The 18,895-nt window shown below is 44.9% G+C and overlaps 1 protein-coding gene across 1 annotated transcript in view; it reads left to right on the top strand.

Moving 5' to 3' along the window:
- YJU2 (YJU2 splicing factor homolog) overlaps positions 1–18,895 on the top strand; it is a 29,639-nt gene that overhangs the window by 3,212 nt on the left and 7,532 nt on the right. Inside the window, exons 3-5 of the mRNA XM_085884306.1 lie at positions 16,881–17,025; positions 17,134–17,268; positions 18,228–18,409. Of these exons, the coding sequence (XP_085740432.1) occupies positions 16,881–17,025; positions 17,134–17,268; positions 18,228–18,409 (462 nt within the window). The remainder of the gene's footprint in view (positions 1–16,880; positions 17,026–17,133; positions 17,269–18,227; positions 18,410–18,895) is intronic.

The following is an 18,895-nucleotide window of genomic DNA, read 5'->3' as shown; positions in this document are numbered from 1 at the left end:
TCTCGGACTAACGCCGGGAACCAGTCACGGGTGGACCTTTCGGTCTCACCGCGATCGAGCCAATCAGCCCCCGCGTGGGATAGGGTTGCTCGCCGACCCGACCTACCTAAGTACCCACGCGGAGGGTAGACCGGGCGATCGCACCTCGCCGCAGGTCGACTTCGGACACGGGCCACTTAAGCGACCCGTTCCGTACTATCAGAATAACCGAGCGGTGTTATCGTCGACCTCGACGGTTCGATTAATTATCGGGCGTATTCAGCCCACTACCAACCCTTTACGTGAAGCAAGATGGGGATTCAATGGAGGAAAAGACGAAGCGAAGCGGGAGAACAGTTCAACAATAAAGCACATTTATTCGCGACGAACGGAAAGCACACAAATACAATTCCATTTACACAAAAAGCAAATATAAAAGTGAAAACACAGTGCAGAGCTAATACCGACTACCGAGCACACGGCAACACTTATACAATTCTACTTCACAGACGGCGCCGACAACACATACCCAAAACCAAGGAAAAGAAATACCCTCAAGGATGAGGCGGGCCTGAGGCCGAGACCGGGTCGCGCCTACCCGTCTGGTGATGAGACGCGGAGCGGCGATGGCGCCTCACTCCGCGGGCCTCGCGGACAGTGCCTGGCAGGGGGTGGGAAAGGGGCCCCCTTGGTCGCACTATCTCAGCGCGGGGGGAAACAGGAGGGTGTTGCTGATGCTCGGGGTATAGAGGATCTTTATTATCCCTGGTGTGCGTCTCCACCTCGGCCAGGTCGCGCTGCCGGCCTTCCTCGGGCGTGCAGCTCCCGGCACCGTCGCGAGCACCCCCTCGTCTGCCTTCGCCGCTGCCGCCTCTCCGCCTCTGGACTCTCCACCCTGGACTCTTCTTTGGGCTCTCCTCGTTCGACTCTCTTCAGCTTCTCCAGCTACTGCAGACTTCGGGCTCCAGACTTCCACACTGCTCTGACTGACGAACACGGTCCTTTTATCCCCCCGTAGCTTCGCCTTTGACCCCCTCCCTTTGACCTTTCACCTCGCTCCCCATTGGCCCGAGAAAAAGTGGGCGTGAAGGCTTTTTGATCCACAAATTTGCATATATCGATCGTTCTGGAGGCGGGGCCAAATCGCCCCTCGCTCACCGATTGGACGGCAAAAAGTGGGCGTGTGTCGTTTTTGATCCGTTTTTGAAGCACAAAATCCGTGATTTTGTACACGCTGTTCAACGTGCGCCCTGCACGAGTCCAACACCGGTACCCACAGCGGGGCAAGAACGGTGGCGATGCTACGGTTGCGAGGTGTGACGGGAAGGTCGTGGCGGTTGTGGTGAAGCGGCGTTGTGGTTGGTGGTTGATGTTGTGGTTGTGGTGGTAATCATGGCGGTTGGTCCAAAATAAAGATAGTAAAAGAAAAACGGCTATCCTGAAGAGTCGCAGCTCGCATAAATGACATGTATTCCCACTAGACAACGGGTTTGGACCTAACTACACATGTACTTACCGAGATACCTCACCTAAGGGACCTGAATGGTGGTTTGTGAATTTGGTAACCACAACAATATTTTATAAGAAGGCACAGGACGACGAAAACGGAGAATCCTGGGACAAAAGATAGACGGACATGAAAACGGGGCAGAGAGAAATAAACAAACAAGCAGCCATAGACTGGTACTTACGAAATCGTCAACTTGACCTCTCACCTTGTCTAATAAAAGCTGTCTCTAGAGAAGGTAGCGACGCAAACCAGAAGTTTATACGATAATTCTGTACCAAACCATCAAAAATCGAATGTTTGACCTCACTGTGACCTTGACCTTTGACCGATTTTGACCAAAATCTAATCAGCACTAGCCATACCCTCCTGAATCACGTGGTGTAATTTGACATTGGAAGCTTCTTCCGTTCTGAGTTATCGTGCCTACAAACAAACACACAAACACACACACAAACACACACACAAACTGAGGACGGAAGTCATCAATATACTTACGAAATCTTTAGATTTCGTAAGTAATAAAGTCCACTCGTCATTCGATATAATGAAAACGCACTTAATACAGGAAATATCGAATCAAAATGGCCACGAGCGCACGAGGGGTGCCAAGCGAGGTCTTTTTGGCAGATATTATGGTGTTAACGAGTCCAGTATTTGTCAAGTCAAGACATAGACAGAAAACATCAGGGGGATAGTGAATGCTATGGTTTACGCTGGAGCGAGGGTGATTTCGGGAAACCCCTCCTGTTAGAAAGTCTTTGCTGTTTCACCATATGTATGAACGTTTGGTCCTGTTGTGCCCATGAATGTTTCATGCAATCTATGAATACCATGTTAGTGTCGTGTAGTGCAAGCCTGTAATTCTTACTTTCTTGGCGTTTTCCCACCGGATATGGAGAGAGCTTCTGGTTTCTTGTTGGTTGGTGTGAGTGGACTTTCGCCATTTTGTCTTTACTTGCAGAGCGAGACTTTCACTATTTGTGCCGTTACATCAATAAACATTGCACAGAAAGGAACTTCGGTGTCTCGTCTCATCCAAACCGTTTGATCGCGGTATTTTCCTGGATCCGCTGTTCACTGTTATCCTACGTATTAGCAGCCTTACCGTAGGTTACCAGAACCTAATTTTAATGGTCCTTCGAGCCAGATGACTGAACAGCCGGACAAGGAAACCATGGACGAGAATATCGCCAACATCCTGACTGCCGACAGTACTCAAACAGCCGACAATACCAGCGACATTATTCCGGTTAGTCCTTTAACCACTCGTGGCACAAACCCATTTGTTTCTGTTTCCACGACCGCTGTCAGCCCCATCCCAGCTGTGTCCATATCAGCGACCAAATTACCAGACCCGGCCATCATCAGCATTGGCAATTAATTACCGGCGTCTCCCCGAGCTGAAAGGAATCGGCGTATGCCTGAACGTTTGAAAGACTATGTTCTTAACTACTTACCTTCGAACATGAATGGTCCTTCCCTTAATCAAGAGAGTGGATCAGGTTCTTCCCATAGACGACATTCGTTAAGAAGCCATCAGCCAAAGACTGCCTCACAATGTAGTACACTCAACCATAGTTCTGGTTACAGTCATGCATCTACTACATCCCAGATCAGTGGCATCCAATCGGCTATTCTAAAGGAAAAACGAAAGCAGGCTGAGCTGGAGGAATTAAAATGTCGATTGGAGGAGGATGAAATGGTTGAGAGACGTGTGCAACAACTGCAGGACGAAGCCCAACAAGCTCAGAATGTGGAGCGTCGAGCTCTGAAGGAGCGCGAATCCCTAACTGTTCATCTAGCAAGACATAGACGTCTAAGGCAGGCAGGACAGGAACTGGAGGAAGCACGACTGATAGTGTCATTCTTGGATGCAGGAGATGACTCCCTTACCTCACCAGTCAGACGTCCGGCCAACACCACCCAACAAGCGATTCCGAACAATGGCAAATCGTCATTTACTCCATCGGTTCAACCAAACAAACAGTTGTCAGCGTAGCTGCCGCTACTGAGGTCAGAGCCGGCAATAGCCATCACCGAGGACCGACAACCCACTCCTCAATTAAGGATGGATGACAATACATCACTCAATGAGAATGTAAAGCAAATGCAGCCAACAACATGTCTTGATGGTGTATCATCAAACCTGCCTCCTCATGGGGTGGCTACAGGGCACTCAGTCGGTGGACATGCCCCGGCATATTCATCCACTAACACCGCTCCATTCCAAGCTTCGAATTTCCATCCTAATATGTTGCCATGTCATCAGGCACCCTACCTATCATCTTTGGTGACAGCACATGGGCATCTGCCTGACCCATCTGAGATGCCTGCAACACCCAACCTCATGGACCTGCTGATAGCTTCATCCTATGGTGTACCAAAACTGAGTATTCCTTATTTCCAGAGTGGCAGGGAAAGTGACTTTGCCCTTCTCAAGCTGGCATTGGATAGCTTGATGAGTAATCACACATATTTATCAGAGGAATACAAATATCAAGTACTCTTCAGCCACCTTAAGCTACCGAGTGCGTACAAGCTTGCTGTTAGACCTACACATTGCACCATCTAACGGATTGGCTGCAAGCAAAGTCTCGAGCTAAACATATAGCGAACCAAGCTGCTGTCCTCTACAAATGTGAGGGCCAGAGATCAGAGAGAAAGGAATAGCGTTCTTCATCTTTCAAGGCGAAAGAATCACATGCATCTGTGTTTTACAACTCCAAGTCACCGATGTCTGGCACAAAGACACAGCCGTCGGGTAATGTTTCTTCAACAACGAAACCGAAGCAACAACACAAGCCCTACTGTCCTCACTGTAACACAAGTGACTACTACCTCGGTTCATGTACAGAATTCAGAAAGCTTTCCACAGACCATATCATCAAGTGCATAAGGGAACATGACCAGAGTTGGAGGTGCGGTCGAACACATACGGCTGATCGATGTACACTCAAGAAGCCGTGCATTACCTGCAAATAGTTACTTCTAACCATCCTACATGACACTGCACAGAGATTCACCAGCACTGTCCTTATGACAGGCTCATCACCGTCTGCGGTGTACCTCAACAAGCCTTCCCGTCCACATGATGTCATGTTAAAGGTCGTGAAGGTGCTTCTTTATGGCCCACAAGGATCCATGGAGACCTATGCCATCCTAGATGATGGCTCAGAAAGGACCATGCTCTTGAATTCAGCAATGGAGCAGCTGAACCTAGTGGGTAAACTTGAAACATTACTGCTCAAGACAGTACGTGAAGATATGGTGCAGTGTCCTGGTGCTTCTGTCAAGCTTCAAATATCATCGGTCAAGAACCCAAAACAAAGATACGCGATAGATGGAGCATTCACTGCCACAATGCTGTGCTTATCTGAGTATTCTTACCCAGTGGCCGCTCTTCAGAAACAGTATCTCCACCAAGCTGGGCTTCCACTTCCTCTGATTGATAAGGTTCAACCAACAATATTAATCAGGTCAGATTACTCTCACCTCGTCTTGACAAGGAAACCTGTGCAGTTCGGCTCAAAGGGTGCTCCAGTAGCTGTTTGTACCAACCTGGGCTGGTCACTACAAGGACCAGCCAGCATACTGCAGCAGAGCGATGTGACTGAACTTCGAAAGTCAACCTTCTGTTGAACCGTTTCGGCGGATATACAGGCCTTACCCGACCCTTCACAGTTTGAGTCTTGGAACGACCTGGTTATGGCGGCACATCAGTGTCTCAACGGGGTGGCCTCAAATAAAGACTGTCCTACCTTAAGTGCTCACCGGCGTGGGGAGATAGAGAATCTTCTGCTTCAACGCTCACAGCATGATAGTTTTCCGGACGAAGTCCTAATACTTGCAACGGGTAAGGATATACCCCTCAGAGGCAGACTGGCATCTCTCTCACCTGAATATGACCTCACTCTTGGTCTCATCAGAGTAGGAGGAAGACTGCGTCAGGCAGATATCCTTGAACAAGATGCTGTGCATCCAATTGTTTTGGATCCTCATCACCCAGTAACCAAGCTCCTCAGTCGAGAATATGATGACCAACTGCTTCACTGTGGTCCAGAGCGAATTCTCGCTGTAGTACGTCGCAAGTACTGGGTTTTACGTGGTCGAGAGGCTATTCGTCGACACCAACATCAATGCCAAGAGTGCCGGAAATGGCGCACCAACCCAGAGGTGCCAAGAATGGCTGATCTACCACCTGCATGACTATGACTGTACAAGCCTGCCTTCTACTCTACTGGAGTGGATTGCTTTGTTCCTTTTACCATAAAAATTGGAGGAAGGACAGAGAAGCGCTGGGGTATAATCTTCAAGTTCCTCACCACCCACGGTGTACATTTGGACCTCCTGGAGGGTCTCTGCTGATTCCGTTCTAATGTCTGTTCGTCGCTTCATCGCTCGCAGGGGGAAACCTCACGAGATCTTCTCGGACAGAGGAACCAATTTTCGAGGAGGAGATGCAGAAAGGTCATGGAGACCTTTCTGGGGCCAGATGGCCGTGCTCAAACTGCCAGGATTCAAGTTCGTGGCAAGAGCTATAAGTTCCTAATTTTGAAGCGTATATATTTCATGGATGCCCCCAAGGGGTGTATTCTCGGATTTCTTGTCAACTGAAAAGGGTCTAATGTCTGATGATACAAGATTTTCAGGGTTGATGAATGGGAGATTAGTTTTCTTCAATTCCTTCACATGTCCTGTTGAGCCACGTTCATGAGATGTTGTCTTTATTACTCTTGAGAGCCGCTTCACTGTTTAAAGGAAACCTTACAGAGATACTAAATTGGTGTCATTTAATCCTCTGACTTGTGTACACAAAACTGTTTTTCCCCTAATTTGGTATCTTACGATTAGTCCAGGCAAAATAAGGTTTGATCGGGAACAAATTGCAACAGAATTTTTTTTAGCACAATGCATTTCTATGAGGTCCCCAGAACACCATACTAAAAGTCCTAGGAAATCCCTGTTGCGGAAATACGTCTAATTTGCATAAATCCAATGTGGCGGCCAATTATCAATATTGTGCCATATCTTTGCTCACAGATGACACATTTGGGTGATTTCAACTTCTAGAATGGGTATTTTGTATACAAGGATGCATTTAGAATACTTTTAAACTATGGGTCCTATGGATATAGTTGCTTACAAAGCATGTTTTTTTTATTCAAACACAGGCTATTTTTTCCATTTTTATAGCTCATTTTTAGAAACGGGTTACATGTATGATTGTATATGTTGTCCAAAATGATTGAAAATGCATTTTTTTGTTTGATATATCATTATACATAAGAATAGAACAATTCCTCGAAACGGTACATTTCTTATGACCTTCTGCATATCTTGGCACCTTCAAATGTGTAAAATCTCAGATTTTGCAAAATTTCCCCGTCATAGTGAAGCTTACAAAATCTTTTTCCAGAAATTTGAAATGCATCTGATAGAACATCTTAAATAGCAATTTACTTCTGCATAAAGTGATGATTTAAAATGGCAAGTTTCAACATGGATCATTACTACATACCAGTTTTTAGGTTCACTTCCATGATTGGGTTAAAAAATGTTAGGAAGTACGTAACAAATTGCATTTACCAATCTGCTACAAAATTACTGGTAGCTATAAGCTTGATTTTATAACCATATAATAAGTTTACCAAGATGGCCCTATGATATAAAAATCAACACCAAAGGCCAGTTTGTGTTCAGTATACAGAACATCAAAGGTCGTTAGGAAGTACGTAACGTTTTAAAGAAATCTGCACTTTTAATCCTAAGATGTTAGTTTGGTTCATCACAGCATGTATTTCTATGGTTAAGTTTATGTGCATATATATTTATGACCTGAATGAACACTGATCAATTTGATCAATTTGTTAATTTCATATGACCTTGACCTCTTTGCTCAATGTCAAATATCAGGTAAACCAAATATTCTCCATATATGTGGTTTCCAATTAGTGTATAATACATATCTAAGCCATCAGACCAATTTTAAAATTATATGAGTGGTTCCTTGATACAGATAATTGATAACCAACTTTGACCCTGTCAGAGCAATAGAAAGAGGAAGAATTAAGCTCTGCCCAAATAGATCCTGAATCCCCATGATGTTGGCTAACAAATGAAATGCAAAACTTAATCATACAATGACTTTCATTTTTTGGTCCCCATGTCCTAAATGTGTACATAATACCTTGCTACAAGCCACAACAGGTTTGAGCGGTTTATATTTCTAGAATGTTTGAGGGGATCAAAGGCTAAATTTAGAATAGTTTAATACTTTGATTGGATGTGTTTAAATAAAATGATGGATGAATTTAATAAAATCCAATATGGCCACCAAATATCGATATTTTGTGATCAAATTTATGACAGTCACTTCTTTGGCTAGTGTTTCATTGCAGGCATATTAATACCCTACTGAAGATGCCCATCAAGGTCATCATTATAGTCATCAGTGAAATTTGGTAGCTGTGAGTTGGCACAACTTGTCCCACGGCATTCTCCACAAACAGCACTGCAACACAGACTATACTTTCTGCATGTGCACCTCTTTGTATTACAGTCTGTTTTACAGTTACAGCAGATGACATCCAGTAGTTTCGATGGGGCTGCAAGCTGGTCAGTTTGTATTGGCAAACATTGTATATCCACTATGTGCCATCCCCACTCTTCTGGCTTCATATTGATGCTTCTTTCTTTCCACTCCATCATCTGATAATATACACTGAGGCTGTGATACTTTGCAGCTGCTGAGGTTGGGGGTAGAGTTTGAGGTTCTACATGAGATGTGCTCTTGGAAACCTTCTCACAAAAAATCGCCTGTATCGTAAAGTGTCCAGTCCTTGTTCTTTGGCACCACCATATAATGACACAAGTGCTTTTTCTCCTGCTGCAATAATGTCCTGTTTTGCCACGTGTCCTTCTTGGCTGAACACCTTAGCTTGCTGATGGAACAGGGCAACACTCTTGATCTTCCTTACTGCTAAACCCTTTCCCAATCCAAACAGGCAAGAAGTTGTATCGCAGCCAAGGATTGCATGGATAAATAACACATGGTCACAAACATCAGGACCAAGAAATTCCTAAGACTGCTTTATGCACCATATCCTGGTCTTTTTTGCTGATTGCCTGGGCTCTGGGACCAGGAACAAGTCATGTACATCCGGTTCAGCATGATGCAGTAGGAGGATGAGCAAGTCCGTGTCATCCCCTATTAGGACAGTGTCTTTGATTCTAGCAGATGCAACAGCTGTTTGGACAATGAGCACATCAGCATCATGCTTTGTATGATCTATATTACACCCAGCCCGCTCTAGTTTGTCACTAAGATAAACAATAAATCGCTGTTTGTTTTTCACATTTTTCAATAATTCCTCCTTCTTACACTGTATAACCATTGCACCAGTGAAGTTTACTGTCCTGCCTGAACAAGCCTCTGTCCTCATGTGCGTGGCGTCTTTTGTTGTTGGACCGTCTTGGTATCCATCAAAGATAATGGTAGCAGCCCCATATTTATGTATCACATATGTGACATAAAGCTGACTGACACTCTCATATGTGGAACCTCATGGCCATGGAAGACGATGAAGTAGCGCACCACCATCGAGAATATACTGGACATTTCCAATTGGTTCTCGTTGCTCCCCTTGCATGTTCTTCCAGAGAACATCGGCAAGGACAGCCTTATTGGCCTGCAGGGGAAGGAAGGAAGATTCAAACAATGCTGGGGGTAACTACACAGTTCATATTTGAAGAGTGACTGTAGATCTTCACAGCGCTCCCCAATGGTTACCAGTGTCTGGAAGATCAACTGTGGATCTGCCTTCACAGATTCTCCTTTGATCTTGAATTAAGTGTCACTGCTCGATCACATTTCCGGACGGTGAACTCTTCTACAGATTTCCCAACCATGGATGCTAGAATCTTTTCTCCAACTGTTCTTGATCTTTCAACGTTGACTCCTTCCTGGGGAGTCTTGGGGGATTTCAATGCATCGACTGGAACTGATAGGGATGGTTATGAGATGTGTGTTGGTCCCCATGGGTCAGGAACTATGAACCACAATAGCACTAAGTTCCTTGACTTTGCAAGAAGTCATGGACTTAGGGTGGCTGGTTCATGGTTTCAGCGCCCACAAGCTCATCGCTGGACTTGGTATTCCAACGCTGGCGGTGCGGCAAAGGAGATTGACCATGTCCTCATTGACGGTCGCTGGAGGATGATCCAGAACTGCAGGGTCTACCGGAGTGCTCAGTTCCTCAATACTGACCACAGGCTTGTTGTAGCAACTCTAAAGCTGCACCTTAAATCCTGGAGAATGGTACCATCCCAGCCGAGGCTGGATGTTGGCAAGCTCAGGGATGAGAGAGTAGCTGAGGAATTTGCGAACAGGCTGAGTGGACATTTGGGGGGTCCTGAAGAGTTGTGGAGCGCCTTAAAGACCACCGTCCTTGATGTTGCCAGTGGATGTCTTGGAACTCACCGCAGGGCAAAGAAGAATTTTGTCTCTCAAGGGACACTGGATACCATTGACCAGAGTCACAGGGCCAGGCTGAATGGCAGAGCTGAGCTGTTCAGGGAGCTGAGGCGTAAAACTGTAAGTGCACTGAGGGTGGACAAGGAGGCCTATGTGCGAGGAATCTGTGAGGGGGTAGAGCATCACCTGTGGACAGGTGATTCTCGTCCCGCTTACAGGGGAATTCGCGCATTGCGTTCATCCAAGCCCATCCCTCGGAGCACTGCAGTTAGAGCAGAGAGTGGTAGGCTCTTGGCAGAGTAGTCTGAAGTGAAGGCCCGCTTGGCCGGTTACTTTGAGCGGTTGTACCGGGCTGATACCCAGCTGTCGAGTTGGACGTCAAGGGTGTTACAATCCCTGTTGCTGACCCTCGAATCAACTGTGGTCCACCTTCGCTTGTGGAAACACAGGCTGCGGTGAACCGGTTGAAACGGGGCAAAGCTCCAGGAATCTGTTTCATCCATGCTGAACTTCTCAGGGCTGGTGGAAATGCTGCACTCGTGCCGTTTCAATGCAGTTTTGTGCTCTGCCTGGAACACAGGCATCATCCCAACTGATTGGAAGAGGGGCCTTGTTGTCCCTCTCTGGAAAGGGAAGGGTGATCGCCAAGACTGCAACAACTACCGAGGGGTGACGCTGCTCTCAGTGCCGGGCAAGGTCTTTGCTCGGATAATTCTTGATAGGGTTCGCCACCATCTGCTTGAGCACCAGCGTCCAGAGCAGTCAGGCTTTACACCAAAGAGGTCAACGATTGACCGTATCCTTGCTCTTCGTGTCCTCACCGAACGCAGACGAGAGTTTCGGCAGGGGCTGCTTGCAGCCTATGTTGATCTCTGTAAAGCGTTCGATTCAGTGAATCGGGATGTGCTCTGGAGGATTCTTGGTCTTCGTGGGGTGCCACCAAAACTGATCGATCTGATGTCTGAACTCTACTCTGGTACTGAGAGTGCTGTGAAGTGTGGTGGTACCATCTCTCACTTATTTCCAGTTGTTACTGGAGTTTGTCAGGGGTGTGTACTGGCCCCCACACTTTTCAGCACTTGTATGGACTGGATTTTAGGGAGGATGTCGGAGAGATCAAGCTGCGGTGCATCGTTTGTGAATGTCAAGATCTCGGACCTTGATTTTGCAGATGATACAGTCATCTTTGCGGAAACTTTAGATATCCTTTTGGGGGCCCTCGAAGTGCTGAATGAGGAGTCGGAGCCGCTGGGATTACGGGTTTCTTGGGTCAAAACTAAGATCCAGGCTTTCGGTGACATCTTGGATGCTGCTGTCCTGTCTGTGTCTGTTTGTGGTGAGGATGTTGAGGTCGTGGAGAGATTCACTTACCTTGGCAGTGATATTCATGTCTCTGCTGGCTGAGAGTCAGAGGTCAATAGACGTCTGGGTCGGGCCTGGGAGTCATGGATTCACTGGATCATGGGGTGTGGCGCTGCCGGTACCTGTGCGGGAGGACGAAAGTCCGAGTCTTCAGGTCCTTGGTACTTCCAGTCTTGCTCTATGGATGCGAGACTTGGACTCTGACCAAGGATCTGAGACGAAGACTTAATTCCTTTGGTACCAGGTCTCTTCGGAGAATCCTTGGCTATCGCTGGTCGGATTTTGTGTCCAACGAGCGGTTGCTGAGAGAGACTCGGATGAGATTTGTTACCTGCATAGTCCGTGAGCGTCAGTTGCCACTGTATGGACATGTGGCTCGTTTTCCTGACGCTGATCCTGCTCACCAGATTCTCTCAGCGGGGGAGTCTCGTGAGTGGAGGAGGCCAGTGGGCCGACCACGTGCCTCGTGGTTGCAGCAGGTTGACCATCATCTCAAAGAGATGGGGATGGGCCTGACATCTGCCTGGGGGATGGCCAGATGGAGGCCCCTGGAGTACCGGCGGAAAGTGGACGCAGCGACGCGCAGTTCTGGCACATGCTCCCATACCCGACTTGACCTTCCTGGGCTGTCATGCCATTTGCAATGTTAAACAGGGACGAATCCCGTGCGAATGGATCTCTCTCCCTGAGATAGCTGATAAGGTCAAGGGTGTCATTGATATCTCGAACTTGTCTAGCTTTTGACAGGTCTTTGTGCTGGTCACTGGTTTCAAATGAGATGCCACTGAGCTTCTGCATGGCCTTGTTGATATTTGCACATGCTGGCATGGAAAGGACCCACACCAAATGCTGAGTTTCTGTCATTCCTTTTCCTCTTGTCAGGCCTCCATGTGTCTTTATACTTCTCATCAGCACTTGCTCAATTGTGAGATCCGTGGATAGTTCTGCCCAGTACCTATCACTGCACCTCACCACATGGTATCCTTTCTCAAATTGCTGATGAACATCTGGATGACTTTCTGGCAGATTAAGCATCATTTGCAGGTATACATATGCAGACTTTGCATATCGCGTGTGTCCAGATGCTGCAAAGTATGGTAACATTTCTTGTACTGATTGAAGGTGTAATTTCCAGTTGCCTGTCCGCTCAGCTTTAAGAAATCTTCACAGGATGTCCACCATGTTCAGATACTGCACCCAGAGTTTTGCTGTCCGCATAGTCATCATTTCTTTCTTCTCGTTCAGTTTACTTTGGAGTCTTCCTAGCACCTCTTCTGAACACACTTCTTCTATAGTAGAGGTTGAAGATATTGTTCTGTCATAGAGTTCTGCTGCTGCTGTTAAATCGGTTTTGAAAGTACATGTATCTTGTTGTACAATGTACAGCTATTATCCCTACAATCCCACACAATCTGTCTCACGATCTGCACTTGCTACCTACCCAACATTGTCCACCGTTGTCTCCCTGGTTGGTAAAGCCACATTATATGCATCCGCCATGAGAATGGTATTCAGTGCAGCATCTACCAACATGTGACCACGCACTGCTCTGGATACTGCCTTGCCAGTTGGCATGTGGCTCACAGTGTTGCTGGCATACACAACCTCAAGGAGATCGTTCAGTCCTGAACCATCCATAAGATGTCCAATGCTACCTAGAAAGCTCATGTCCATGTGAAATCCTCCTAGCCGGAGGACTATGCATTTAAGATCACCGTCAATTGCCTGGGACCTGATAATTGTTAATGCTTTCCAGTATAAGGACTGATCGAATGTGAGGACATGTGTGACATTGTACTGAATAGCATGAGATGATACAAACTTCAGTGTAGAATACATGCAGGATGGATCACTAGGGTCAAGATCAATCATTGGGAGGAACATTATAGAAGACTGGCCTGGGTACTCACCATGATGTAACATCTGCATCAAGCCAGACCATGCTGGCCTGGGGGAGTGAAGGAGTAGAGAGGCCTTCCACAGCACATCTAATTGTGATGTTGGATCTTCTGCTGCAACATACCCAAGCGGGAGATACATAAGAGGTGGGATGTTTGGAGGGATCTCGAAATACTCAATGTTTATGCGGCCAACATCAGCAATGTCCAAAGCTGTCACATGCACTTTGGGAACAGGTTTACTTGGGGCTTGTGTTTGTGGTGTAACAGCGGCCATTATGCCCATTCCATGGAATGTCCCTGCACCATCAATTGTTGCTACATTGTGATCCACATTGTCTGCAACATATTGTATATAATGTTCTTGTGTATACCCAGGTATTTCAATACTTTGTGCAACTGCCACACTCCGTTCATATGTCCTCACCTCAGCATAAGAACAAGAGAAACCATGTTCATTAAGTGTCTATCAAGAATCGGGATGCAAAGTGCTGGTGCATCTGCTCCCCAAGGCCAAGTTGAAGTGGTGCTAATATGGCTCTTTGTCGTACCGCTTGCATGATAGCCTGCCCAATAGAAGCCAGCTTCACATCGACACTTTTTCCAGCAAACAAAGTCCTTAAAAGTACTTGCAATGTCTTTGGAATATAGTTCACAGTACCACAGTACCAAAAACCGTACCACTTTCAGGAAGGCTTCTGTCCTCTCATTTGTTGCAGGTCTTCCAACTTTGAACCTTTTTTGCTATGTCCCCAGTATCCACAGGTAGCTTCCTACTGGGAATATTCTTCCCAGTCCTAAAATTACTACTGCACTGCTGATGGCATATTGCATCTGCTGCATGTAGATCATTCACTGATGCCAGTCTACCTGACACCACTTCAGACCACTTGTCATTCCTGGAATGGCAAATCTGAAGCACGGTGTCCTGAAAGTCTGTTGTTCTGACTGGAAATACATCAGCCTCTCTCCGTTTCTTATCATATTTCGCAGGTTGTCCACAGAACATGCAGTGCTCTTGAAAACTGAATGTTTTTTTCACTGAACGCAGATCACATCGTGTCTCAATTGGTTGTTGATGAGAGGCTGTGTCACGAGCAATGTTCTCGGCTTTACAGTACCTGCGACGACATTCCACATGTACCTTTTCTCCTGGAACAGTTCTCAAGTCACTCCCACGTTGCTCACTTGCACGATTCACCCCATCACTGCCTTTTGTTTGCAGAACAACAGTCGGTCTTGTGTCAGATGTTGTTTCTTTACATATGCAATACCTCTCCATTATTGTTGATACATAACACAGCATTCAACTTTGGTTTATCTGAAAGAAAGATGATATATTTACACAGAGAACTAGTGGAATATTAAATTAGTCAAAATTGCAAATAGATTTTTATTGTTATTATTATTTATTTCCAGCAAAGCAGTATATACAAGTTAAAGATTAGCCGAGCTCAAACTATATTTTAAAGTAGTTTACTTTTGTACAATATGACCTTTTATTTATATGAGAGCAAACATAATAACATTAAACAAAAATTAGCAATGAATGCCAACATATTTGATTCTATTTAAACACCCATTAGGGATCTCCTTAAAACATTTTATAAACTTATAACTTGAAATAAATCACAAGTATACCGACTTAAAATATTAAACATGTTAAAACCACCCATTAGGAGCCCCTTGGTAAGCTGGTTAGTTTAGCATCTCATATGTTTAACTTATTTCTTTAAGAAAATGGGTAATTTGTCAATTTGATGTAACCCATGTAATTAATTGAAGGAATGTTATAACAATATTCAAGTTTTTAACAGGTTACTCACCTTAATTTGCCTTTCTTATGTAGAACATGATGATATCATCCATGTTGGAACTTCCATTGAAACAGCCAAAAGGGGATTTCCCAGGGATTCCCCAGGGATTCCCCAGGGATTTCCCAGGGATTCCCCCGGATTGCACCATTAAGTGAGGGGTACCTCAGGGGAATTGTAAAATAGCAACATGTATCATGAAGTATGTAGAAACAATAACATAATTAACCTCAAATTTGACCAGAGTCCACCAAATATTAGTTTTGGGTCAAGCCATTTTTATTGCGGATATCATGGATTGAAAGAAAATTATATTTGATGGTCAGTTGGAATTATGCAAATGAGCTTTTTTATCTGGTTAAATACTGTCGTGTCCTCGATGCATCCAATGAAATTTTTAAGTATTACAAATGCATCCTTGGATCCAAAGATCTCATTATAGAAATTTAAATCACTAAAATACATCATCTGAGAGCAAAGATTTGGCAAGATATTGATATTTGGTGGCCATATTCGATTTATGCAAATGAGATTTTGTTCCAGGGAAGTTGAAAAGTATGCTAAATGCATCCTTGTATACAAAATACCCATTCTAGAAGTTGAAATCACTCAAATATGTCATCTGTGAGCAAAGATATGGCACAATATTGATAATTGGCCACCATATTGGATTTATGCAAATTAGACGTATTTCCACAACAGGGATTTCTTAGGACTTTTAGTATGGTGTTCTGGGGACCTCATAGAAATGCATTGCGCTAAAACAAATTCTGTTACAATTTGTTCCCGATCAAGTGAAAAAATGGGCGAGATTGCCTGGACTAGATGGACATGTTAAAGTTCATGGTTAAATATCTTTTCAACTATCAACATACACATACTGGTTGAAAAGATGTAGAGAGAGAGAGAGAGAGAGAGAGAGAGAGAGAGAGAGAGAGAGAGAGAGAGAGAGAGAGAGAGAGAGAGAGAGAGAGAGAGAGAGAGAGAGAGAGAGAGAGATAGAGAGATAGAGAGATAGAGAGATAGAGAGATAGAGAGATAGAGAGATAGAGAGATAGAGAGATAGAGAGATAGAGAGATAGAGAGATAGAGAGATAGAGAGATAGATAAAACTGGTCCATGTTGTCTAGGAGAGAGATGTAGATTGAGTCATCACCTTTTGGAGGACGGTACAACACACAGATGAACAAGAGGTGGGAGCAGAGGGGAAGTCGCAGGCAGAGGAACTCCTGGGGGTTGGAATGTGTAAGATCAGTACCCAAAGAGTGAGAAGTTGAGTTTTAGATGTAAAGTGCAACTCTGCCGCTAGGGTGGGGTTCAGACCTATCAAATGTAGCCGGGGAAGTCCTGTAGGAAAGCACGTACTTGACTCCTTAGTGTCTCTCCCTGGCTGAGACTTTGACTCAAACTAAGATTTCAGAAACCTGGAATTGGTCTCGGATTCTGAACCTTGTATTAACAAGCAAACACATTTTCTACATAATATGAAAAACACACACACACACACACACACACACACACACACACACACACACACACACACACACACACACACACACACACACACACACATACACCTTTCTTTACATTCCCAAATCTAACCAGCATCTGTGGGGGTCTTAAGTAAGATCGCGATAAATACATCCCGACACTTTTCGTCATATCTTTTCAGCATCTCCTGAAGGATGTGCAACAACTGGCCTTTAGGTTCCTGGTAGGCATTTCTCACATGACTTTGATCCCATCAAAATAAATTTGGCTAAGACAATGCCATACATCTTTATTTTTCACATTTATTTGTATTTTCTCCTGCAACCTGCAGCACTGACCATATTTGTTCCCAGGTGTAAAACGTGTGGTGAGTACATCTATAAAGGGAAGAAATTCAACGCCAGGAAGGAAACCGTTTTAAATGAAACCTACCTTGGCCTTCCCATTTTCCGCTTCTACATCAAATGTACGAAGTGCGTTGCGGAGATCACATTCAAGGTGGAGTCAAAGCAACTTTACGAGTCACCATTCTTAGTGTTTATTGCATGTGAATATGATTGATGATAACACTGAACTTTTCTCCTGTGCACGTTTGCTTGCTCATAGACAGACCCTGAGAACACCGACTACGCCATTGAGCATGGCGCAACTCGCAATTTCCAGGCAGAAAAGCTTATCGAGGAAGAGCAAATGAAAATGCAGAAGGAAAAAGAAGATGAGGAACTTAATAATCCCATGAAAGTAAGCAAAATACCTGAAAGCTGCTTTATTGCTTCAGACTCTACTACGACGTTCTCTCTTTGTGTCGGCAATAACTCATATACTCTTTGTGAAGGACCTCTGGAATCTTTAATCACCATTAACTAACGTTAATAGATGTTAAGGACGGGACACCCAGCTTAACGTTCATCCGGGGGATGCTGCACTTTGTGATGCAACACCCGGCCTGTGAAGCACCAGTCCGATGGTTTGTAGCCGCGTCAGGAATTGAACCCAGACTCGACGACTGAAAAGTAAGTGCGTTACCTATGTACGATCCTGTCTAGTTACCCTATTGCCTCAGAGTGTTTCTTTTATAATTACCTGTTGATTCATTAGATTCAACTTTAAGGAATACCGCATCATTCATTTATACTTATTTTCATTGTTTCACAATGTGGTTCGAATACGGAGTTGGAAAATGAACGTTTGGGAATTATGTTTGAAGGATAATGAAGGTTTATGAATGAGGAAGAGTACAATGGGGAAGGGTCTACCGACAATCATTGACCCCATAATGGCGGACTGTGCAAATGCCACTTTTTATCTTCGAACCAACCGATGTAACAACTCGATAAGCCTGGTGTTGGCTTCGTGGTTTGGGTGGCTGGCTTGGGATATTAGGGTCCTGAGTTTGAGCCCCGTTGGCCGCTGAATTAACTCCAGGTGGGGTTCACTCAGCTTGTCATCCTTCTGAGGTCAGCGAAATGAGTATCGGTGAGCTGGTACAGAGGCATAGCATCAGTGGCATAGTTGGGCCCCAACAAAATGATAGGTACCTGGCAGCCAAGCTGCCATACACAAGAAGAAGAGGAACAACTCAATCTTTTCACTCAATGTCATAACCTTTCTCTGCCTTTTGGCACAACTAACTTTGTCCATTGCTTTACATTTGGGCTCAATAAATGAACAGAAATGTATCCCCCTCTGTGTGGTTACAGGTGCTGGAGAATCGTACAAAGGATTCTAAACTAGAGATGGAGATTATGGAGAATCTCGAGGAATTGAAAGAACTTAACCAGAGGCAGGCGAATGTAGACTTTGATAAGATGCTACGGAAGCATCTTGAAGTGCAAGAGGAAATGTGCCGGCGGAAAGAGGAAGAAGAAGAAAGGGAGATCAAGTGAGTTTTCTTATAAGCCATATATTTGTTTTTAAATTTTGCTTATTAAAAGGCTGGGCAACTTAAAATACCTTAATATTGCACAGTGTCATTTGCCTTTTCATTGTTACTCGCTTTCCCTTTTTGTGTGACTCAATAGCTCAAAGGGTGAAGTCGGTAATGAAAAACGAACCCCTCAATCTCGAACTTTCCTGAAATCCACTGAAGTATTATGTTGTATCGTTTATCGAGGTTAACTATCTCCTTTTTGAGAAAATATTAATATTCTGAGGTGACACATTTAATCAACTTTCATTACCTCTGCCATCGAAGGTGAAGGAGGTTATGTTTTCACCCCTTTCTGTCTGTTTGTTACTTACACACACACACACACACGCACACGCACACACACGCACACGCACACACACGCGCACACACACACACACACACACACACACACACACACACACACACACACACACACACACACACACAAGCATTTAAAGG

The sequence above is a fragment of the Eptatretus burgeri genome, chromosome 6 (assembly GCF_056783735.1).
Source record: "Eptatretus burgeri isolate ZD-2024b chromosome 6, Ebu_testis_v1, whole genome shotgun sequence".
NCBI classification, from domain to species: Eukaryota; Metazoa; Chordata; class Myxini; order Myxiniformes; family Myxinidae; genus Eptatretus; species Eptatretus burgeri.
This window is presented reverse-complemented; position numbering and strand designations above follow the sequence as displayed.